This window comes from Drosophila innubila (genome assembly GCF_004354385.1).
Source record: "Drosophila innubila isolate TH190305 chromosome 2R unlocalized genomic scaffold, UK_Dinn_1.0 1_C_2R, whole genome shotgun sequence".
Classification (NCBI taxonomy): Eukaryota; Metazoa; Arthropoda; class Insecta; order Diptera; family Drosophilidae; genus Drosophila; species Drosophila innubila.
The window spans coordinates 21852015-21878565 of NW_022995374.1; the positions used below are offsets into that span (position 1 = coordinate 21852015).

At 32.7% G+C, this 26551-nt stretch overlaps 2 protein-coding genes across 2 annotated transcripts in view; one reads left to right on the plus strand and one right to left on the minus strand.

The window, feature by feature from the left end:
- The window catches only part of LOC117783681 (sex peptide receptor), a 40490-nt gene extending 15369 nt beyond the window's left edge, over positions 1 to 25121 (minus strand). Inside the window, exons 1-2 of the mRNA XM_034621208.1 lie at positions 25014 to 25121; positions 5232 to 5306 (exon numbers count right to left, since the gene is read on the minus strand). The gene's annotated coding sequence lies outside the window, so the exon portion shown is untranslated. The remainder of the gene's footprint in view (positions 1 to 5231; positions 5307 to 25013) is intronic.
- Positions 1649 to 2036, plus strand: LOC117783683. Its single transcript, XM_034621210.1, has 2 exons — positions 1649 to 1802; positions 1866 to 2036. Exons 1-2 carry the CDS (start codon positions 1682 to 1684, stop codon positions 1955 to 1957), a joined length of 213 nt encoding a protein of 70 aa, XP_034477101.1. The 5' UTR covers positions 1649 to 1681; the 3' UTR covers positions 1958 to 2036.
- Positions 25122 to 26551: the final 1430 nt, after the last annotated feature.

The window sequence follows — 26551 nt, forward strand, 5'->3', positions numbered from 1 at the left end:
CTCATTAACTGTACATTTTATTAACAATTCATAAACCATTTGCCCATATGCCGTACAGAAACTCGATTCCCATGAGCCAGCAACAAGTACAGGAAATTAAGCAAGTTGTGAAAGGAGCAGCTGTAACAAAAGCTGGCGCAAAAGCAGATCCTTGTTGTCAACCCAACTCATCTTTGCCCGAATCGCATTTGTCTCAATCATTAGAATGCTGACAATTTTGTTAAGACGTCACGTGTCTGCATTAACATTATGCGCATTATATTGAACACAACATCTTAAAAGGGCTAATAAAAGCCGGAGATGGTGAACATGGCCCAAACGCGAATTTTAATCAAACTTATGTGTGTACCTTTATGCGTGTGCGAAACACCTACACACACACATACACACACACCTACGCCTTTAAACACTGAGAAAGTTTAGAGCTTGTTGTGTTACAGCTGTTACCGCCTTCGCCTGTATTAAGGACTCTTAAAAGCAACCACGCAGAGCATTTTCACGCTTTAACATTATACCCAAACCCGTTGGCACAGATGGGGTGTATTCGGTTGTGCTATAAGTAAAAGAAATTTTTAACAAATCAGATTCATCATCCATACATAATTAAGTTAGATATATATTACACGTATGTATAGCATGAGCCAAGTCTGGAGTACGGGTATAAAAAAGTCAGTCAGCCCCTGGACTCTTTCGCCCCTTTTGCACGCATTCTTCAAATTGATTTCAGACAAACAACCAAGAGAATTTATTTATAATTTATGATTAGAAAATACGCAGCATATTATTTTAAAGATTTTACTTTCTTTAAGCGACAAATTTGATGCGAACCGGTTTGTTTATAAATTAGAATTTAACAACAAAGGCGACAGAATTTGCCATATCAAACGATTTTGGTCTTTGATCTCGCTCGCGGCGCCGGATATCAAATCGAAAATTAAAAAATCCAAAAAAATGATGGGAGGGAAAAGCCCAAACCGCAAAAGTCCAGAACAAAACAAAATACAAATACCAAAGCGTGGCGTACAATGAACCACAAAAGGGAACACACACAAACACATAAAATATGGCATTCTTATGAAAAAAAAAAACACACAAATCTAGACGATAGCGATAACATAATTGAGAATTCATATAAATTTAAATTACAAAATTAAGAGAAAAAAGCAGCTCAGAAATATTAATATATTTATTAATTTAATCGTCGCGATATTTGTTTACTTTCTATGCTATTGGAATTCCCGACGACAAACTTAACCGTTTGTTCTTTTGCGAAACTCGTTTCAGATTTCAGATTTTTATTTTATTCCGTTCTGCTTTTGTTTTGTATACAAACCATGGAGGGGGAGGCGGGGGGCTTTTATATTACGATGAGGATTATATATCGCAGTATTTCGGTGTCTCTGCATAGAAATTAATTGTTGGGACAAACAAAACAAGAATTTAATTTCAAAAACAGCTGTGAACAGCGGTTTTAGGTTATCGGTTCTAAGTGTTCGGTTCTCGGCTTTCGGCTTTCGGCTTTCGGCTTTCTGCTATTTGGCTTTCATTCATCCCAGAGAAACGGGCATCATCTTTCTCCCAGACCAAGTGGTATAAATAGCGGCAGCTGCCACATTACTAATTAGACTTAGCAGAAACTTCAACAAAACCACAGTACCAGCCACTAAAACCACAGCCAAAAATGTCGAAATTCATTGTGTTCGCTTTGGTAATTGCCACCATTTGCCTGATCCTGGTCAACGCTGCGCCAGCACCTGATGCACAAATTCTGGACGCCAAGACAGCCATCAGTAAGATTATTGGTAAGTTAATAAACGGTTTACGCGATATACATTATAGACCAACTAACTTTATTTTTAATGCAGCCGCCTACAATCGCATCCCAGGACGCTCGATTGTCCATCCCTGGGAGGTGGCCACACTCATCGATCCCAACACCTTTGTTGTTCATTACTAAAAAAAGTAATCCTGTTGACCACCATATGTTCTAGTTCTTAACATTTAAACGAAAATAAAAATGACCATGAAAAGTTAAATACTTGTTATTTATTTAATAGACATTTCAAATGCAAATAACCATGGCTTCTGTAATATGCAAATCTCAGTATTTAATTCGGCATTTCACACCCGTTTCAATTAGTGTCAATGCTAATTAAACACTCTTAAATATATAATTAACATTTCGAAATAAACCTATTAAGTCTACGTATATAAATTTATGCACTTTTTAATTGCCTAATAACGCCACACAATTAAACACGAATTGTTATGTAGGATTTTAAGTGACTTTTTTATCTGGGTATTCCAAGACACAACTTGTTCCAAAAAGAAATGCCAAACAAGCTTATATAGAAAGGAATGTATGTTTATATGCACATATTTAATACCATCTTTTTAATATGGGAATAACCCAAGTCTAATCAACTAAAGAATCTAACTTTTGTTTAGATTATGAATTTATAATTTCAAAATTTGTCGCACCTTTTGATTTGAGTCTAAACCATTTTATAAAAACTTAATCAAGTAAGTAACTTGACCTTGTTTTGTAGCCTAAATTTGACATTTGCAACTGCTTTTTTTTTGTCCCCTATATATTATGAGTAAATTCAAATATTCACTTAATATTGTACAAAATTGGAAACTTGACAAATAATAAAAGCAAAGTCAATCGATTTAATTATTGTCATGGTAATTTTTATACTCAAAGTAAGTACTTCAAATTAATCGCAAATGGTCGACATACATAGAAAAGTTTTTATATTACATATAAAAATGTTGGCAACAAATGCAACAACCACACATTGAAGTTCGGACTTTTTACGAAAAGTATTTCCCAACAGTAATATAAGCCGCACAACATTTGCGACCTTACAACGACGACAAATATTTTTTTGTTTGAGCTAGCAGAATTTTAAATGCATTGGTTACTCAAAGTTGAAGCCCACAACCTTTTTAAGGTTCGCAATAATGAAAATAGTTTTCCTCAATGACACTCACTTTGACTTAAAACTCGAATTAAAAAATTTGTTTAAATGTGTATTTTTTTTAATAGTATAGATATTTCTGCTAAGTTTTGTCACTGAAACTTGGTCTTAGCTTCCGTGAGAAACTTGGGTAACATAAGCATAATAAACATAAAGAATTTGTGCAATATGCCAAACTTAACATACATATGCATAAATGTAAACAGCATGCTCTTAGCATTCATAAAGTTTGTGAGCCACGTCCACAAAATATCCACAGTAACATCCTCTGGGCTTAAGACAAAATTTTAAAGAAGTTGCATAAGTTTTCTGGTAGATCAACTTTGATGATTCTAATGGAGCAGTGACATATTGGATCCAGAGGAAAGATTCATGGGGGAAAGTTTCGCAGCTTTCAGTTTTCGCAATTTCCGATACAAGTGTTTGCGCAACTCTTGGCAACAAAAGTGACTAACTGCAGTTCAGGGTGACCTTCATCATTGTGTGGGGGAAGGTAGAGGGTGGAATGCACTCATAACATGCTGATTGCTCACTATCTCTCTTGTCGCTTAGCTAGGTTCTCCACAAGTAACATATTTCCCTTCCTCCAGCCCTGTCCGCCTGCCTTGCTTTTGTATTTATTGTCTAGAACAGTAAAAAGATTTCGGGCTTAACGTGAGCTGCACATATTGAAACTATTATTGCCGGGCAAGTGAAATGAATTGTGTGTGCCACAAATGGCAGAACGTGTGCTTATCATATCGTATAAGCCAATAGCAATTACACTTTATGGCCCTTTCAGGTGCACCCAGGACAACACTCAAACAACAGCCATCGAACCTGACAAAAGCAAACGAATTGTTGGCCAGCAGTATGAATGTCGGGTTGTGGCATTCTGGTCTTACATTGTCAGACAATAGCTTTAGAATTCTCGGCACATAGAGGCTTGTCAACACAGTTGAAAATAAGATGAAGGATGTTAACTGGCTAAGATTCTGATGGCAAAGAAAGTATTCAGATTGAGCTCGACTCATGAAAATTTATGAAAGACGCAGATTGGGTCTGCGCCATTGGTGAAAATATGATATATACAAATATCAAGCATTCGCTAAACATATTACTTAACGTTTGCAAGTAATATTTAGAGCCATAACCGGCATTAAATCTTTTCTATTATACCGAAAATAAAAATATTATTTTAAACTGAAATGTTGTTTTTTTTTATAATAAGTACTTTTATTACTTTTATTAAGGAATCTCTCTGCGTATTAAATAAATAAATATTATTATATATTTATATTAATTCACACATTACAGTCTTTATAAAGATACTTGACGCTTTACACTTCGAATCCGATATTATTGATTTGCTTAATTGCACAACAAATATAAATGTACAAAATCTATAGATTTCTCTGGATAAAGAGGCATGTTTCTTGTTTTCTTAGTTGAGGAATGTCATCATGATTCGATTTTGACGTCAACGCAAGACTTACAGAACATAAATTAGCTGTATACCAAACGTTTGGGTAAATATTAATCATAATAATGGTACCAATAAAAAGACATTATTATTATACAATTGTCAATATTCCAACTTGTACAAATAACACCTAGGGGCATCAACTTCAGTCTTCATAATTATATTTGACGCGTTACAATTCGCATCCGGCTTAATTGGTTTGTTTATAACAAACACACATTGAGTGTAATTAAATTGCCTGAGGCACTTTGCTAGGCTATTTAGTCTACGACAATAGTTTTTTTACGACATTTTTATAGCTCTCTCACATATTGTCATCTGTTTGTTTAAATCTTTGAATAACTCAAACAACTTGACGCTCTGAGAAGTTCCCAATATACCCAATGGAATTCCAATAACACAAAACAAAACAAGTATGAGTGGTTCAGTTCAATTTCCCAACTAAGAGACACCCTAAAACTAAATTAATCAATTCAGATTCAATATTTTATATACAAACTGTTTCTGTATTGAAATGCTGATAACAAATATTTATACCTTACAACTTTACAGAAGAAATATGAATCTTTAATTTGTCCAAGTTAATTACTCCACTTATTAGCCATTTATTGGATGCAGGGTATATTCTGAAATCGACTTAATACAAGCGCACACATTTCTCGCATGCGCCAGGCGTATAAATTTGTTAACAGCACCCAACAAAAAAACGAAATAAAATGTTTTAAATAAAATCGAAATTAGCATTGCAAATATCAGTTCGCTCCATTATAAATAGACTAACTTACCTGTAGCTCGTTATCTCTTTTCACTATCTGAACGACGGCTTTAATTATGCAAATTGTTGGCGCCAGCAAAAAGTGCTAAAAGAAAAAAATATATCAAGATATCAAGATAAACAATAATACGCAAAACCGTTAAATAGCACATGAGAAATCGCTGTCTGAAATTCATATATCAATTTGTCATACAACAAAACGTTCAAATATATTACGAGTATATTTTAATTAACGCCACTGTCATATGTCGTATAATTAAAACCCAATTCAAGTTCAATTGCCTTGAATGATTTATTACTTTTACAGAGTATTGAAAGGAATATTTTCAAAATTGGAAAGAGAACTATGCAAGCTTTGAAATACTCTGCAGTGGATCTGCCAAATGAAATACTTATTTTTTTAGCCATAATCAAATAGACTGTATGTAGTCCATATAATTTCTTTATATTTGTAAATCATTTACACATAATGTTTGGAAAAGTAATTACTGAAAGAAAGACACGTTTCAAAGATTTTGACCTTAAGGACCAGTTGCTTGAATTACCATAATTAATTTACATTGCAGTTAGTCAACAATCAGAATAGCAGCATCTACTACTCACGATTAAACTCAATGAACCTTGCATTAGGAAAAAAAAAATAACAAAAAGAAACAAGAGTAAAAGAACAAAGAAAAACGCCAAATTAAAGTTGCCCAAGAAAGTATGCTACAGTAAGTGAAAGTCAATCAAGGGGATGAAAAAAATTGCCACTAGAAATAAGCATTAAGAGATGCATATGTGTGGATAGATTTGCGAGTTCTTTACTTAATACAAAGCATACCAGATTTCGTCGACTTATAACTGGTCTTGGGTTGCATTAACTTTGCTAATGGAAAATTTAACACCCGTTAAAAGCAGCGAAGAAAAATTCTGAGGTTTGTCTGTGAGTTTGTGCGTGAGTGTCTGCTTGTCTGTACAATAGCTAAATAGGATGGCCAGGTTGCCACACAGGATGTGTGAGTTTATGTCGGAGTCTGGGTTAGTGTGTGTGCGTGCACGGTACATTGATTTTTATATCATTTAAGCCTTGTTGAATCACAAGCAGCATCAAAGGCATCAACATCAGCAGCAACATCGGCAGCAACATTTTACGTATCTCTGGAAAGAGTTTTTTCCGGTATTTGATTCGTAAGACACATAAAATATTGTCTATTTGGGCGCACAAATCAAATGGATGAGCTCCATAATGGTATAGGCTGGTTGCTGACCTTTAACTAGAAGTGAAAAAACTGCGAAATTGTCAAATTGCCAAACTGATGCCTTGTCATTGATGGCGTCAGCACAATGCTAGACACATCCAGCTTTATGATATCAACCTCCTCATCGGCAACGACAAACATTCTCCTATAAATGATGTCTATCATAAAAAGCATAACAATTATACGCTGTTCAAGGCGTTAATAATACTTATGACAAAAACGCAGTCTCTCAGTCGCAGTATCAATTTAAGTAGCTATTCGCATCTTAGCCTGGATACATTGTCATTGACATGTCATCATCATAATAAAGTTCATCATTGTCATAGTCATTGACAGTGTTTAAGCTGTGGCATTATATTAGCATAATCACATCATGTCATCCACCATCATGATAATTCTGAGTCTGTAGCAGCTGCCTGCGATGCGGCTCAGGGTCAAGGATCAACGTGCAGATTTCATTCAATTGTCAACAACGGCTCAGAAGGCTCGTCGAGTGCTGAATAAATATATTGAGATATGTGTCTTTAATATTATTTTCCATTCCAGTAATAACATTATGGATGCGAAATTTAAAATCGAATTGCTTTGCATTCTTGTAAATCATGCATAATCAATTATGTTATCATAGCACACCCTGTTCTTATTGAATGTTGTGAAAAGTGTATTCCACCACCGCTCAAATATAATATTAACATATGCATATGTAGCAGACAAAACGATTCATCTCTTACTTTCAAAAGTATATATATTTATAATTAATATGTATAAGCAAGTCAATACAGATGATATACTACCACCTACCTTCCTAAACTTCATTTTACGATAAAAAAAAATATTTTATAGATTTTTTTATATTTCCGGAACAATTGCCGAATTCGGACGATTAGAGAGTTCTTCACCATTTGTGTTTGTACGACCACGCTTAACTTCATAGTTCCACCACAAACAGAGCAGACTCTGAAAAACATTTATAAAGCCATTTCTTGGGTTCAAAAGTATTTTTTTCCATAAAAAAAATTTTTTCCAATGCAAGAAAATTCAAATTTTTTCATTGCTTGAAAATTTCAAAAAGGAACTCTTTTTAAGTGACAGTTACTTGCAAACTTATAATCCAATTAAGCTTAAATTAGAAAGGATGAAACTTTCGAAATCATATATGAATTTTTTTATTAGTGGCACCAATTATATGTCAGGCCCGGGACTTATTGAGTGATGTGTGATATCTTTACTATTTTTGAAAATAAGCTCTCCGTTCTTAAGAGGTAAAAGTCTACTGACGAAGCCTTTCTATGTCCGATATCAAGTTTTGTGACAATCTATTTTAAATTTATTCTATTAATTATTCGGCACATTGCACAAAAAGGTCCCGATTCTTTATTAAAAAAAAAAAACTTACATCTAAAAGCCTAAAATACCCAAAACATTTCTAGTGTTTTGATAAGGAATAATTCCTGAAAATCTGAGCTTTTTTAATGCTATGATACAAACAAACAGATAAACTGATTTTTCATCTCATTTTGGGAAGGCCACTTAAATTATTATTATATAAGCTTGGAATGATCGAGGTATCAATGGACGCGTATTTTTAATAAGAATAATTAAAAAATTAATAAATAAATTTAAAAAAACAGGTTCCATGGCCACAACCGCTACAATCATTGTCATTTTACCCCTCCCACTTACACCGCCTTATCTTTTGAGCCAGATGAGTTACCAAAAGACTTATAAGCAATTTTGTTAGTTAAGACAATACCTTTTGATCGGAATATAACTCGGCAAGTCGTAGCAAATTTTACATTCTTCCTGAAAATAATGTTAGTTGCCTTCCCACTCTTCGTGCTGCAGAGATCAATCTAATTTAACGCAAATGATATATATTTTTATATACTATCAATCTATCAATAATAAATTGGACAAGAAACTTTTCTAATGCTAGTTGGAGAATCTTGAAAGTGGGTAAAGGGTATCTCGTATTCGAGCACACTCCAGTCCTGGATTCTTATTTGTATTGCATATCTTTTTGTGGGGTTTGTCCTACAGAGTCTCAACAATGGGTGAATGCAAAAGCAAAAAAGCAATGGGCCAATGGGATTTTGCGCTCCGTCTTAAGCACAAAGCTAATATTTTCCATAACTTTAGTTAAGTGTCCTAAACCGCTAAGGCCAAGTTGTACGGCCGATTAGCTCGTAATTATATTTAGACAAGGTATACAGCATATTTTTTGAGATTATGCATAAGCACTATGAGTTTTCTTATAAGTAGTTAAGTTGTTATAGCGACGCAACAGAAATTTGATTATTGCTAGTTGAATGACAACAAAGTCATCAACTATTTGAGTAAATATTTACTGCAAAAAGAATCTAACATAATAGTATAGTGTTTATAATTAATTTATTCGCATTTTCTTTGATGGAATTAATCAAGTACTTTACTGTGCTATGGTTATAAAATATCCAAGCAAGAATTACCTCAATGTTCACCTTAGTTATAATATTTGATAACTCTAAGCGAAGGTCAAGCTTCAGGAGCGGCAGACAATAATAAGCCTGACATAAGGTCAGTCAGCATCAAATATACATACATAAGTCTGCGGGTGACTCAGTATGTGGTGGACAATATTGAATGTCACAGGAAAACAACGGAAAACCGCTGATAAGAGCAATATTATTTGTGATTGGTGATTTGTTTTCCTATTCCTATACCCACACCCACACCGAGAATAAAATAGCATGCCATGTTTGTTTGTGAATGCTTATCGAATCGCTAAGCACACACGGAAATACCTATAATATCAATATTTGCCAGTGGACAAGTGGATGTTCGGGTGTGTAGTAGTCGAGTTCTGTTCAATCGCTAGTTTACACTGGTGCGACATAGGTGCGACATGCTGGCTGCTTGGTTTGACAAATGAAACCATACCAGCAAAGAGAGAAAATGAGAAATGCGGATAGAAAGATAGAGAGAAAAGAGACCGCGCTATCATATACATAAATCACAGGAAGTCTCTCTGTTTTATCCTGGCGTCACACTTGTCACGAATCATTAAACGTGGTCTGCAATACACAAAAATGTCATAGTTTTTTGTTATGTGCTCCACATTTGAGTTGACCACTTCCAAAAACATTCATCAAATAATGCAGGAACAACCCCTCCCCTCATTACAATTTTTCACTGTTCCCTTTTGACATTTTTTCTTGGTCAATCGATTGTGTGTACGCAATTAATGAGGCCCATCTAATCGGGTAGTTTGCTATTTGTTGACAAATATTGTATTTACCATTATGGTAATTGGCCTTTTCATATATTAGGTTCCATTATCGCATTTTGGCGTTCAAATTAAGCTGTCAATATGTTTTAGGTGTGTTCAGACTTTACATATTTAATTGCAATGGATTTTTCATTAAGTGTGTTCTATAAATCTTTAGAGATTTTAAGACATTTGCTTATAAAAACACGCGAAGGAAATGTCGGTGTTTCTGAAATGTCAGAGTTTTTTTTTTTCTTAAAAAATTGATTCTTGTATATTTATTTTAAATTGGATCCAAATAATTAATTACCAAATTACAAAAAAATAAATTAACCTTTTTATTCAATTTAAAATCAAATTTGTATAAATAAAATTAATTTAAGACTTTATCAAGTCTTGTAAGAAAAAGGTTGAGGCTTGAAAGCATTAGTTACTTGGTCACAAGCATTAGTTACTTGGCTTCAGGAATACGGAAACTTACTGTTGCGTTGCTTTTAGTTTGTTAGAGATTTTTAGAATACTCCTGCATGTATATGTGTATCTATAAATAAAGTTCTGTTTTCTTAAACTTCGTAACTTGCAGACAAAAAACTTCACATCTTAAAACACCACCAATTAACTGCTTACTTACTTTGACCAAGCATTGGTCACAATTAAGCCCTAATTAGTCAATCAAGCTCCATTAATCATTTCCAATTTAACACAGCACAGAGGCTGTGAGGTTGGTTATGCTTTTTCATATGAAATTCCAAGTAAATAGCTCAAATCCAATGCAAATCCAATTAGAATTAATTCAGTGTTGTAAGTTCGGAAATTGTGAAACAACAGCTCGGCAAAAAATTTCAATAGGAATATTAACCATAATTGATTGAACAATACCTTAAAGTTAAGGTCTAAAGTTTAGACTCTGAACCATTAATTATCGCAAATCGATGGGGGTCGGGCTATGAGGGAAACTCGGTTTGCAACGCAATTCAAACGCAATATAATAATAATGCTATAAAGTTGACAGGCGGGCATTGAGGTGGTTTATTCAATGGGCTTACAATTTCCCTTTAGCCAAGGGAACAAGCAGCTAGGTTAAATGTTGTGTTATTACAAAGTTCATAGCGTTCTTATTGTGTCGTGGATAATGCCAATTCATTTATCGTTCATTTATTACGTTTTAATTTATGTAAATTAACGTTTGCTCATCCAGGTTTTGTTCTGTTACTCGCATTACTTTGACACATCCTACGCAGTTAACCTCAAGAACGACACCGTCTGGCTTTGTCATGTTTGGGATGATATTTATATTGAGAAATTGACGAGGTAGATCAAAAGCTGTCCAAATTAATAAAAGGATACGAGACCTCCGACCCTCACATAAAAGTCACAAAAGCAAATGCTTTTAAAGATAATATATAACGGAACTAAAAGATTTATTTAGAGCCGAGCAAAAATGTTGGGATTCATTATAATTGTATAAATTACATATTCTAATGCAAAAAGTATCTAAGGATAAAAAAAAATAAATCTATATGGACTGAGTATCTTACAGATGAGTGCTCTTTTAGTTGCGGTCCATTATTTTTAGCTGCGCACTGTAATTATATTGACTGACAGCTTAGTTACTTCTCAATTACTGCATTGACAGCAACTGTAATTTGGTTTAATACACTTTACACTCCACGGATTATGTTTAATTGGACGAGTAATTTAAATGTCGGCATTCAAATGCAAATTGCAGACAGCCAAATGCAGACCAAACTCTATTAAACTATAGAAATATGTAGAATCAGAATACCAATTGCATTTTCAGCTTCAGCTTCAATTAATTCATCTTGTTCTTGCTGTCATTACCGGCTGCACAATCTGCGTACTTGACGTTCATTGACTCGGGGTTAACAATTGGTAAAACATGAGCTTGCTTATGTATTTGTCTGCCAACTTTTAAGTTTACGATTGTTAAATCGTGGGAAACTTTATCCTTATGTTCATTGACCCACAACCATCCATATTAAGGAGCTTAAAAAGTAAGCAATAATTAAGTCTTGAACCTTTGCAAACTTTAAGCTATCGGAAAAAAATTTGCTATTTAAACTGTGCAAGAGCTTCAGGCAAAACAAATATTTGACTTTAACTTTGGTTATTCAAAAAACTTTATATGTATTCAGGAAGTTGGGATAATGAAAACAACTGATTTATCGTGGTTAAAAGTTGATGAGAAAGTTCTTAATAAATTTAATATTGCACATTATACCATGGACTGTAATCATTTTAAGTTTATTATGAAACTCAAGAAATAATCTTTATTCTATGAGTTTTATTATTTTACTTATGATTACTTTTGAGCAAAAAATAAAACTCAGGAATAATCATTAATTTTGAGCAAAAATTAAAACTTATAGAATAATGATTATTTATTGAGTTGCATTTTTTTTAAATCAAAAATAAAACTCAAGGTGTTATTTTGACTTTATAAAAAAAAAAATAAAATGAAATAATTATATTGTTTTAAATATAATAAAAAAAAAATTTTTTTTAATTTAAAAATGGTTTACTGACTAGGAATGTTGTTAATTTTGTCCAAATATTCCTTATAAATAACTCAAAATAACACCTTGAGTTTTATTTTTTTGAGTAAAAAATATCATAAAATAATCATAATTTTTGAGCCAAAATAAGACTTAAGAAATAATCATAATTTTTTGTCCAAAACATAATTTTTTGAGTCAAAAATAAAGCTCAAGAAATTGTCATTATGCTTAGAGTTTTATATGTTTATTACAACAAATTATGATTATTTCTTAAGTCTTATTTTTTGCTCAAAAATTATGATTATTTCATGAGTAAAGTATTAAAAATCATAACTCTTAAGATCATGGTGAAATTGAATAATATAAAAATTTTCGTATATTTCACGTTTTTTTACATATACTAGAAGTGAATGATTTTATCAATTGAAAAAAAAAAAACAAAATAATCATTATTAACTGTCCCTGCACTATACTTAGTCTTCGTACACTTGCATAGAATGGAACTAGTCTCGGCCAGCTGACTTTTGTATTATCCCTGTAGATGGGCATAACAATTAGCCAACAAATTGATAACAGCTGCTGCAAAGTTCATTCCATACCTCTTATCTATACTAAGCGGCCATTAGCACAGCTAAGCAGACAATGTTTTGCCATTAAAATAATAATAAGAATTAATGCAAGGGGATTGCACCGTTTTCCGTTTATTTCATTTCGCTTTTGTAGCATTTCTGAGAAACTTGGTGAGTTACTGAAACCAGTACATAGATTTACTGAGAGAGGCCATCACCGGTTTTTTTTCAGGCTTTCATTGAAAATTATGCAAATGTCGTGGATTGTGTTTCGAAGTGTTGACGGTCTGGGAATACGAAAGCAGCTACAATTTTGTTTTCGTTTCCCGTTTCCCGTTTCACATTTACCTAAAAGTTGCAAACTTGCCTGCACCTAAACATCATTATGAACATCATTATTATCTGGCTTTGGCATTTTAATTTTGTTTCATTTCATTATTTTCAAGTGTTCAGTTTGCTGGATTCTGTGCGCTTTTCTAGCTTCCAGATGCTTGAGGAGACCCATTTTCCTTTCTTCTCTATATGTGTTTGTGTTTGCTTAGGTGTTGTGATTTTGTAGAAGCTACCATTAAATATAGCCGTCCAGATTTATTGTGAGACGTGATTTTCTAAAGCTTTTTCTTACCTTGCAGCCTGTGAAGGAGTGAATACATAATGAATGATGTTGCAAACTTAAGATGCCAAGTGGCCAAGGATTCGCATGCACTGAACATAAATTAATTACATTAACTCCCATTCTACATCACACAGATTTTTCATATTGGACAGCTTAAAGCATTCGACTTCTTAAAGTAGTCGCAACCTGCGTTTAAATTATTTCTGCACAATTTTTTAATATATGAGTTTTTATTATGCTATCCTAATGGGACACGTAGCACAGCCATCTGTTTTCGCGGTGAAACATCCTAAATAAATACAAGTATGAATACCTTAAAATAACTTTTGAAAGTCTCTCCCAGGGAATGAAAAATATTTTCCGTGTACATTTCTTTATGGCTAAAAACATTTTTAAAACTTGTACAAATAGAAAGTTTTTTCAAATCACATTAAAATCCACAAAAGTACACGTGTCCGCGAGGGTCGATCAATAAATATACGTGATAAGAATTAACTCCAAGAATTTAAATTAATATTAATTTTCACGTATAAAATACACGAAGGTGTTTATAAAATTTTTAAGTTTCAAAAAGAATGTACAGTATTTGGTATAAAAAAAAGTTGTTTTTTTTTTTGTAGCAAGAATCTCAATGCTCTGATCGACCTTTGTTTATGTACGAGTACGTGTACATAGTTTGTATAAAATAAAAATCTTAAAGCACACACAGCACAGTGAGTAGTGAAAATAAATTGATCTGTTTACAAATTAATTTTGAAAAATTCTTTTCACATTCTTGAGCTGCATTAAATTGTGAATCGGCGCGCAAACAACAAACGAGTATAAAAGAAATAATTACTTAGACAATTAAGACAATGAAACTTTTTATTGATACCTCCCTCTCATTCACATCTAAAATATTGCACATATGCTATCAATTAATATATGTGGGCGTATGCGTAATCATTATTTATTGTTATTCAAAAATTTTAAATCAGCTCCCTGTCACAGTTGGTGTCATAAACACATTTCAATTGCGCTCAATTTTAGAATTATAATAAATTTTTCAGATATTCGCTTGGTTTTCAAATTTTCCCAAACGCAGCAAGCATGAGATTAACACTATTATTTCAAATTTATATTTTCGATCTCTTTATATATTTTTCTAAATTTTTGAACGTGTGCCTTTGTTGATGATGTATAAATAAAACTTAGTTGATTTTCATTTAGAGCAAATATTAAATGACCAAATGTAAATGGTGTCAAGTGACATAAATGTGCTGCTTGAACTTTTATAGGAGCACGCCTATTTACCTAGTTAATAGCTCAAGATACAAATTATTAAAGTTATAATGAGTTTGCCCTAAGCGACATAGCAGAAGCAAAAGCCAACAGCGAAATGTGCACTCAACGAGGAGTTCGTAAAGTTGGCTAACAAATTTGCTAAAGTTCATATTTGGGTTTGGCTTTTGACTTCTTTGATATACGCAGATGGATGTTTAGGTAGCTTACACTAGGGGCTGCTTTTATTAAATCCTGAAAAAAAAAACAAACAAAAGATTGTGGTTATGTCATTTTTAACAACTTTTGAAAAAGATTTGAGATCACATGATAGCTCAATATTTGACAAGCTGTAATAAAAGTATAAAATTAAATTTTAGAAGCATAATAATAGCATGTCGACCAACTGTAAATTTTTTACATTTAAAGCAACCGTAACGATTATAGTTTTCAAAAAATAAACTATAAAATAAAAGTTATATGTTGATTTTCATAAAAAAAAATTTTTTTAATTGCCTTAAAAAATTAGTTTTAATCATTAAAAAACCTCTTATTTGCAATCCCTGTTTAAATGTATTTACATAAGTGTACCTAAATAGTCAACCGTTTTTTTTGATTATGCCGCATTATGATTAGAAATCCACTACAGGATATTAAACAGCCGAAACACGTATGGGATTCTCATTTGTCCTCTCTGTTAAAAGTACGGAAACAAGCATTGGCGCTAGCAAGTTGGGGTCATGTCAACCCTCATCAGGATTTGGCGATAATCAGAAAATGTCTGAAGTGTGAAATGTCAGCTAACTAACGGAACTACAGAAAGGAAGTGTGGGTATGATTTTGATTAATTTATACACAAATGGATCACATGCTGTGCAATGTTTTATGGGCAACACTGTTAAATTAATTGAAAATTTCTCTGCAGTTTTTTATCGACCTTAGAAGCAAACCTGCTAGAGGGTCCTAACTAAAAAGAACAAAGAAGCTGTCATAAATGTCAATAGCAATGACACATTAATAACATAACCTTACGCATAACACACAATAACCCGAGAAGACATATTGTACACATGCCAAAACATTTTTGGATATATTTGCAGATTGTATCTACAACTGGCAGTGACATGCGGAAAAGCCAAAACTCTGGAATAATTAAAAGCACGCCACGTATTTGATTTTTTCAGAGCTCCAGGCAAAATAAATACTTGACTTTAACATTGGGCAAATAAATGAAGGTGAAGCCCTCACTTTATTAAACACAAGTGGGCTCCATTCCTAGCTTAATGACTCCTCGCAAAGGTCATAAAAACGGACACCAAATGTGAGTCAGGTGTAATGCCGGTCAGCAGCTGTATAAACTGGTATAACAACAGCAAAAAAAACACAAGAAAGAACGTTCAACTACAAGATACTCTCACACATCTTGTTAGAACATTTACAAATACAAATAAACGTGAAGAAAAAATATTCAAGTGGCTACCAAAACTCCTTTTAAAATTTTTAAACTAATTTCTTGATCATCTCACATCATTATTACATTTTTAGCACAGTTAAACTACAGGGTAAAAATCAGGCATACCCAAGTTTATACACTCAGAAAAATATGCCATCCTTAAAATTAATTTTAGAATTCTGACTTCACATATATATTCAGAATATGTAGAATATATAAGACCATGGAAAATATATAATTCGTGAGTCTCGAAAAGATACCTTTAGAAACAACTGAGTTTTTTGTACTAAACTAGCTTAAGATTTTTTTGTAGTTGATCGTTTCGTACTAAAAACAAGTACGTTTTGGGATAATTCTTATTCATTGTCCAACCAAGAAAATACACCGTTATTAAATGGTATTTAATTTTGGTATTTTGGATAATTTTATTACACATACTAGTGTATGTTTTAAGATTAAAGTTAATTAATTATGACAATGTTTTGTACTAGAATCAAGTTCATTTTCGTGTTCTTAAAGTAGTAGGTTTTCAATATTTTCAGACTTGAATTAAACCCAAAACATACTTAAAGTAAAATATAATTTTAAGATTTAAATACTTGCGAAAACCGAACTTGAAATAAGATTTTTGTTCTCAACTTTCCGGACTTAGACAGCTTTTGAGATCGTTTGTACTTGAAAATGGGGTGTTTAAGTAAGAAAATCTTGGTTTTTTTCTGTAGTTATACATCTGTGTAGTTATACATCTAAAGTTTTAATTATAATACGGTTTTAAAGTTAAAACCTTAGAAATTTATGCATTTGTTGTCTGTATTTTTAATTGCCAGATGCCTGTTACATACAATCTCAGAAAGTTATCAAGGCCTATCTTGAGCATTTTTTAATGGACAAAAGTGCCAGCTCAGCAAATGTTGGAGTTTTTGCTGTTACGTGTAAGCTGAATAGACAAATACTGTTCGCATATGTCTTTGGTGGTTACCATAAGCCGTAGGATTATCCAGATGTTGTCATAGTTGTTTCTACTGCCATTGCTGTCGCTTGCAACAGTTGTTTTTTCTAGTTCCATCATCGCAGCGTTTCGATTTAAATGAGGTCAGTTTAGTAAACAATTTGTACATAATGTTAAAGTCAGGTATTGTAAGAATGCATATTCCTTGTAATACCTGGAACAAGCAAACCTTGATTTTCTATTACAAATCCCTTCCATTGTAAGCTCTTTTCATAATTATGCTGAGAGTTTGATTTCCCTGAAGTACGAGTAGTAAAGCGATAAGCTCTAGGATAAATTGATAAGAGCCGCAGGCTTATTAGTAAATGGGTTTTCAAGTTAACTTGGCATCAGATGCCTTTGCTGAATGATAATTGAATTCTGCGAAATAAAGTCGCAAATCTCGTGGTCTGCTGACAAGCAGCAGAAGCATAATGTTTGTAATCTTTGTGGACGTGACAGCGCAACAGTTAAATCAATTACACTCAACCCAGGCACACAGTTGATGTGCATTAAGTTCAAAAGACGCCATTAAAGACGGAACTTAACTGGAACTAACAACTGGAAATGGGAATAAAGCATGGAATTGTTGCATAGCCAAGTGGCGCGAAATTCAATTGTGCTCGTAAATTGCCACGTGGCTTTGCAAACGTTTATTTAACAGGCTCGGATAAGTCATTTGCGAATATACATATATTTTCTTTTATTTTCGTCTGTCACAATTTATCTTCATTCGAAAGGCGACAACATGGGACGAAGTTTGTCCTGTACAGTGTACACGGTCGCGCCTCAATTATAATGCCGACGCCATCAGATGCATATATCAAATTGATTTTCTACTGATCCCCAAAAGACGACCACATTAAACTTGAGATTGCTGGCGACCAATCCATGTTGTCTGTATTTGCTCCGTTGACTCGCTGATAAAGAGAAATCGGTTTGGTCAAAAGGGGCCAATGTCTATGTTACACACATGGTTTCACTTCAAAATGCTTTTCATAAACTGTCAGTTTTAATACCACATTGTGCAGGTCCCTTTTTGCGTTATGCTTTTCGCTCTTTCGCATTTTCCTTTTCTGCTCTAAAAGGGCCAAGAACATATTTAGAATTCTGAACACGTCTGCATTTATGCCAATTGAAATACATATTCGAACATGGCCATAAAAATTTTTAGCACAAGTATCTGATGAAATTTGTTACACTATTTGTATACATGTGTTGTCCCACTTGCTTTGTTAAAAGCATTGACAAACAACCTTTATTTCTGTCCTAAAATGGTCGAAAGAAAGTGAAATAAAGTTGGCCAAATATATGTGACAGAACTAAGAATGACTATAAATATTCTCAAAAACTTAAAGAGCTGGAGGCAACAAAACCCAGTTACAGGGTATCTCCGTGTCGAGCTCACACATTCAAATTGTGCTAGACTTTCGTCAAGTTTTGTAAAGTTAATGTCCACTGACAACCGCAATTGATGTGGGTAACAAATGAGCTTAGTAAATTATCCTCAATCCCACACTGCGTATGCGTAATTTAATGGATCTACTGCTGTCATTTTGCATTAGATTGGTCTGGCTTTTCGTCAACAAATGCATTTACTTTAAAGTTGGTTGACTGAAGAGCACTTAATCGATGCCAAAGGTCTTCGAACAGACTCAATGACCATAGAATGAACTGAGCAATTGCCATTATACACGTAATGCCAATCAAGTGGCAACTCATGACAAAAGTCAATTTTTTTGTAACATTCCCTTCTCTGTTGACTAAACATTGATGGCATACACATTAATGTCCTCGCTTTTTTATTAACTTCTGGCCTGTGTTCAAACACTTGAAGAAATTACAATTATTTTTCTTTCCATTCATTTCTGTCCAGTCATTTAATAATCCAGTTTTCAATGCCTATTAAAGTGTCTTATGAGCGCAGCTTTTTAATAGCCAAGTCATAAAAATGTTTAATGAATAGAAAAATTTTAAATAAAGTAATAGAAATAAAAATTGAGACAGAAATAATTCTATAATATGTGATTGACAAATGTGTATGAATGAATCTGTTCTAGAAAGTACATCAAAATTCGGACAAAAAATGTTACTTATTTATATTTTGTATAAAAATTTTATTACGCATTGGTAATCGATCAAATTTACATATAACAATATGCAACCAATATAAAAAAAAATTAATATGCATAAATAAAATAAGTAAATAGAAGGCAAAAATACCTTCATCTTCATAGAGTAATTTTTGTGCATTGCAATGCTCAGACGGCTAGACATTTAATTCTAATGAATGCGACCAAGCAAAAAATAAACAAAAAAAGATGAAACAACAACAAAATTTAATTCACAGTTCAAATGTAGCCACAAAAGTGCGAAAAGAAAAAATATCTAAAAGTCCAAAGAAAATAAAATAAAAATAAAAATTGCAGTCTTCAAGTGAGCAGTAAAAACAATTGTTTTGTTTTTTTTTTTGTGAAAATTGTTGGGGCAAATTTAAGTATGTATTTGTTAGGTCAAGGGAAAATTAGTGGGAATATATATATAGTAATTCAAACAGATGCTGTTGCGGAGAAGGCAATGAAACTTAGTTGTCGGTTATTTATTTGCGAGCCAAAAACAAACTTTGGCTGCCACTAAGTGAAACATGGCCAAGTGGAGCAAAAACCGTAAACTCACTGCAAACATAAACACAACTAAAAAGGGCAAAGCACGTTTCGACATTCGTTTGGCGGTTTACGAATCTTGCTGTGTGAGTGAGTGGCAGATAAAAACAGAGATACAGTTGCAGATAAATACTTTTAAATACAGATACAGATGCAGCTGTATGTAAGATACAGATATAGATACAAACATCTGCTGGCAACCTCGAAAAGCGCCTTCGAGAATTGTTTATTATTTGTATTTAAATTTGTATTTACGCGCACGTTGAAAGACATCAACACCACACATAGCTTTAAATTGAATTTTTGCCGAGCTGCTCTTCCGGGCACAAATGGAAGACACGCGCTTTTTAATTAAAATTAATAATGCAAATGAATAAGAGACAGACATACAGAAGGAAACAGCAGCTATTCATGTTACTAAGATACTTTCACACAAAGTGAACGTTTATTTAATTTCCCACTTCTTACTCACACTCTAATACTGAAACTTGAACAGAAATAAAAATAATAATATGGCAAACACAAACCGGATTTAGCTAATTAAGCCACTACGCCGGTCTATGTCAGGACGTCAACCAGCAGCCATCAGTCAGGATTCAGGATCATTCACCCTTTTATTCTCAGTCTATGTCTATTTCAAGTGCCATCAAATTACTGTTTTGCAAAATACAGGTAATCTGATATAATAAATTGCAAATTTGAGAATTTGATAAATATATAAGCATTTTGTGATGCTCCAAATTAATTACACAAATTAGATACCCAATGTTTACCATGAAATATTGTTTGCAAAATGTTAAATGTTAATGTAATTAATGAAAACTAAAGCTGACCTTCAAAATGAAACCTTAGACAAAGTTAAAACTAAAATACATACAAAATAGATGTATTTTAATTTTAATAACATTTTGCAAATTTTGAATTTGCAATTTAATTACATTAAATGATTCTATTTCATTTGTAATCGAACTCAAATATTAAATGTTGTATTTGTAATACTATGTATTTGGGATACTTAATTTATACGGAATTTACGATTACGTATTGCCAGAGGTACGAGTAATAGCATTTCTAATTGGTAGTTGTTGCCCTTCAGCTTTAGTTCGGAATTTATTTAATTGGCCAAAACATAAACTAGCGATAGCGGAAACACATCGATAGAAAAATGGGGGATGAGGGTGAATTTTGGGTGGGTGTCGTGGCACTTGTATATTGACAGTTAAGTCTGACGATACACGCTTCGGGTCGAACCTGTTGCCTGTCTCTGTCATTCTGTTTGCCTCTGCGTGGAAAAGTTAAGAGCATTAGTAATGAGACATGGCCAAGACAGCTAATTAGCTGACATGCATGGGCAATAATTTGGCTGCTTGGTCCACATAAAACGACCACATAAATAAGGCTCGTTGTCCAGCTGTACGGATTTTGGTACAGGGCGTGCAGTGGCTAGTCCAGTTTTTTATGGCTAACAAGTGTCCGTAGCATGTACGCAATATGAATATTTATTAAAGATTTCAATGGTAATTTAATATAATGAACTTTCTGTCCCTCTCCTTGCTTTCAACATAACTTTGTTCTTTTATATTTTCATATTTTTAATAAAATGTCGCACGCAGTGCCATTATTGTCGCATATTAAAAAATGTCCAACTGGGAGCCCCCTCAGTCATATATATATATATGTACCTCTGGCGAAAATTTGCCATTGGTCTATGGGTAGTTCTATGGCCAGAAATATAGGTATATACCAAACATCAGATTGCAATATGAATTTCACTTATCTCAGCAATTTTCATTTCTTTTTTTATCCTTGAGCCTTAATTTCTTTCTACATTCAGTGCACGTGTTGCCTTTGATCTGCAATTAATGTCTGTCAACGGAATCTGCCTAAATAAAACTTTAACAAGCAAAGACAACAACAACGTGCTCACGTCAGTTGTTAGACAGTTCGCACATATACAGCCTACACTCTGCTAAATCCACATGTCACACCCATGTGCTGGTCTACATATTTTTGGTATAAATTCCAAGAATACTTAATGTGGCCATTTGTTCTATTCTCGAGAAAACCACAACTTTCTAGACAAGATAGCAGCAGTTTCCTTTGAAAGGACATCCGGTTTCTGTAGGCTTATGATATATGCTGGACTTGGTATTTAACTCAAGTTGCGGCCAACAGACGGCCTATCAAGATTATCCAGTTGCGAACAATAATAATTATACAGTGGGAGCAAAGGATATTGCCTTCACAAACAACAAAAGCTAAGAATGTAGCTATGAATTTAATTAAGTTTAATGCAGAACCAATATTGAAGTCAAATAATGGTATAGTTTGCTTGGAGTTTAAAGTTCTAAGAAAATAATGTAAAAGGATAATTGTAAAAATAATCAAAAAGTTTTTTATTTACCAAATAAACCAAATTTAGATGCCGAATTAATTTAAAGGTAAGCAATGAACAAATTAGAATTGGAAAATTTCAAGTCTTAAGCAAATTTTTTTTTAATTTTTTTGAAAATTTTGTAATTTTTAATTTTAACAAAATTTAGATGTAGAATAATTGTTGATGTCAACCATTGATCAAATTTGCATTTCTCGTGAAAATCGCTCAAGTTTTGATAAGGCTGTTGTCGTTCAAAGTTGTTGAGAAAAAATTGAAATAAAAATAACAAAAAAATAAAAATACAATTTTCAAAACTTAAGTCAGAATCAAAATAAATATCAAATAAGAAAAAATTGAAATAAAAATAACTAAAAAATAAAAATAAAATTTTCAAAACTTAAGTCAGAATCAAATTAAATATCAAAAATTATAAAAAAAAACATTTTCCTTGGAAACTGTTTAAGTTTTGAAGTTATCGACAACAACGGTTGAAACCATTCTTCACGGCGACAAAATACTATGACTATTAAAATATTTCAATTGTAGAAAATTAAATTTAACTACTTATTTTTAATGTTTTTATTGTGATAATTATGAAAACAATAACTGTAAAAAACAATTTTCAAATAGCAAAAATTAATAAGCAGCTACAATAAATATTTTCCATTCAGAATCTTATTTTTAAATGGAAATAGAATCTATACTCGATTGGGAATTTATAATAGTGCTGAGCAATTTATGCTTAATAAAATTGATAAGATTTTCTTGACTTCAGATGCATAGCATGAAGTGAGCGAATATTCGCTGAAATAAATAAGTTGAACATTAAATGCTAGCACAATTTGTTTGATCAAATATACAAAAATTCAAATATGTACTTTAAACAAGTATATGAATTATTTATTCTAAGTGGAAACATTTATATATACTATGTATCATGTGGTATATATTTCAGTTGGCAACTGTAATTACCAATCCGCCTTAGCCTACAAGTTGGCCAATTATTGAGCTTTACAATGCAAATTCAATATAAGCAAAAGGTCTTGGAAAACCTTTACTTTGATACTTTGAAGTCAATGACTTGGGCTCCTAACAACTTTTTCGAGTAATCTAACGGATCATTCATACTAATGCGTGTTTAATGATATTTCATATGTCCTTTTTAGACTGTCCTATTATGCCATTGTGACCGGCTAAGAACTCATAAATCATCTGGGCAATTTCATAAATCAGAGACAGGAGACTGGACTCTACGATTGTATAATGTGAGCAGACAGGGAAAATCAGGCATTAGGCACAATACAAAATGGACATTGTCGATCTGGCATTGTTAGAAAAGTTCACCTTTCTAGGTATCCATACTCGCTCCATGGGCTTACATTGCGTATGAGTGGTATTATTTCCGTTTTGTGTATTCAAATGTAAATAACTACAGAAATGGGCACATGAGTGTGGGAGTAAACTGGGCAAGTACCAAGAGCATACTCACCAATGAATACAATGAATATATTTGTATTTAATTTTTGCTACGTCTTTCGATTGGAATTCTCCGAATGAAACCAATTAACTGTTCTTCCGCGTTGTTTTTTCTGCTTGATATGTCTCTCTCTGAATGTGTGTGTGTGTGTGTGTGTGTGTGTGTGTGAGGAGGGAGGGTTGCTTGCACAATATTTGTTTATTCGTAGCAAAATTGTACGTACTCGATAAACAATACTGTTTACGGCCAACAGAACAATTATGTATTGACTTTGGCGTTTAATTTACAGTCACTTTGCCGCAGGCCACAATCCGATTTGCGGGTGGAGTTCCATTTATCACTCTTGACGTTAATTGCTGCAATTTTTAAGGACCCTGTGCAATTAAAAATAACAATTAAACACGTAATTCATAAATACTTTAAATACTTCAATAATTAAACGCTATAAAATATTTCTTTAAATAATTCAAATCAAAATGGTATCGATCAAATCATTGCCTGTCAAATACAGTAAACAAATTTAGAATTGAGTAATATCAACGCTCTTATAAGCATAGGAAAATAAAACCTGACAATTTACAAATCGTAAAAACTACGTAAAATCTATAAGATTGTTGCTAAAAATATTCTAAGAATTATGCTGTGTAAAACATTATCACTCTCGCTACAAATTTTTCTGCATTTACAATGAATAATTTATAATTATCGCATGGAAAATGTAGTAAAGAAATATACTATTATAATGTATGATCTCTCATGTGCTCAACGATATAAATATATATCTTAAAATCGCATTCAATTTTATTATTTACAAACACACTAATGTACGAATTGAATAAATATAGATCTTTAAATCGCAATACATTTTTTTTTTTACAGACTGAGCTGATGCTTGGTTCTTTCATTACATCATCATTAAAACTAAATTCTGGATGAAAAGTAAAAGAAAACAAATTGTACATATTAATTATTTGAAAACATATAAATAAAAATCTCAATTTTTTTTTGTTCAACGGAGAAGCTAGAACTCAGTTTTTCAAATTGATAAAGTTCTATTTGTGGCAGGTCGGCGTCACTAAAGCTTAACTTTGTACACCTGATATTAACACATTTTAAAACGTAACTTTACATTTTTTTAATTGCTTTGTTTCATGTTGATAATTTATTATAAGTTAACTGTACTCTATACATGATGGCAAATAATTGTTTTGCTATGTTTATGTTAATTAAAAATAATCAAGGCATCTTTAACACATGACTTAACTATTGTTTATAAATGGCATTCATAAACAAAGCTATGGAAATATAATTTACTATTGCAACAAAGTTACTTTTAAAAAAATTTCACAGATAAGTGCAATTAAATTTGCTAAAACAAACACCTTATTTGTTGATAAAAGTTCATAGACTTGTTGTATTGAATATCATCACTTTCACACAATTCATTAAGTATCCGCGTTTATAGGTCTGATCCTAACACGCGCGCTGTTATCGACAGACTGCGTACAAAATCACGAATGCTGCTAGAGTTTGGCGCCAAAGTACTTGTTCGAATTTTCCCCTACTTCCAGTGCGAAAATTTTCGAAAACTGGAAGCTGGAAAGTTGTTGCCGGCTAAATGGCGCCTGCGTGTGGGACACTTGTAAACAAAAAACAGCTGCTCAAAGTGTGTCATACTCATTGATGGCCAGTGTGCCATGAATTTGGGGTGCATGTTTAATGCCCCAATGCCCAAAAAGTTCATCAACTACATTCTCAATCCATCAATTTGAAACCAGCCGCAAAGTATGCAACATAGCTTTGTTCATAGAAAATTCAACATGAGAAAATTAAAGAACATTGACAAAAATTTAACGAGGTAACGAGCGCTTTGACACGCCTTTTTCATGTCGAGTCATACTGCGAGCTCCCACAGCTGTAGTGACAATGAAACACTTATGAATTTCCCACACTTGATTAGAAAACAGGACATAGACAACAAAAACTGAACCCACTTGAACTCGGTTAACTCCCTTTAGTTGTTACATACAACACTTTTTATACACTGTACTCATTGTAAATGCTCTAATGTATGTTAAAGAAACAAGGAGGCATTTACGTCCCCATGAATTAAATATATTCTCAGTCAAGAGAATATTAACGTAGTTACTGTTAAAGCCAAAGCATTAAATAATTAAATTACAAATGTACAGGTGTGTTCTAAACCATTGCTTTCAAATGTCTATTAAAAATTTAAGAGATTTGACAAAATTAAATACTTATTAAATTGAGTTTAAATATAATTAAATTGAATAAAAATTTGTTAGAAAATATTTAATCTCTGACATTTTAGGAACACCAACATTTCGAACGGTTGTATTCAAAAACATTTCCTTTTAAAATATAAATTTAAAATTATAATTTATAAAAAACGCTAACAATTACACTTGATGGCAAAAAGTATGCAATCTTTTTAAATCTGAAAGTATCTTAAATTTGTAGAAATTCCAGCGAACGCAACTGAAAAATGCCCAGTAGCTATCTTGCATTTTCTCTCAGGCATTTTATGAAATGTTGCTCTTTACTTATTCAATAGTTAGGCAGATAGATAGACTAAAAAGCATAGTCGTTTTATTCTTATTTTGCCCACAATTTAAGATTGCTAAGTATAAAGACATTCTGCTAATTACTTAATTAACAATCAATAGAACCAGCAGCAGCACATAAGGTGCCAGCCGCTTAAGAGATTCCAACTGTACTCTTAAATGCGCGTTTGCCAAAAGCCACTCAAGAGAGAGAGACAACATGCGCAAAGTATAACAAAAATAGGAGTAAAAAAAGGTAAACAAAAAGCAATACGATTGAACGCAAAGTCAAGCATTGATATTGAAAGCAAAGACAATTGAAAGCGACTTGCAGAGAGTGAGCGAAAGAGAGTGAA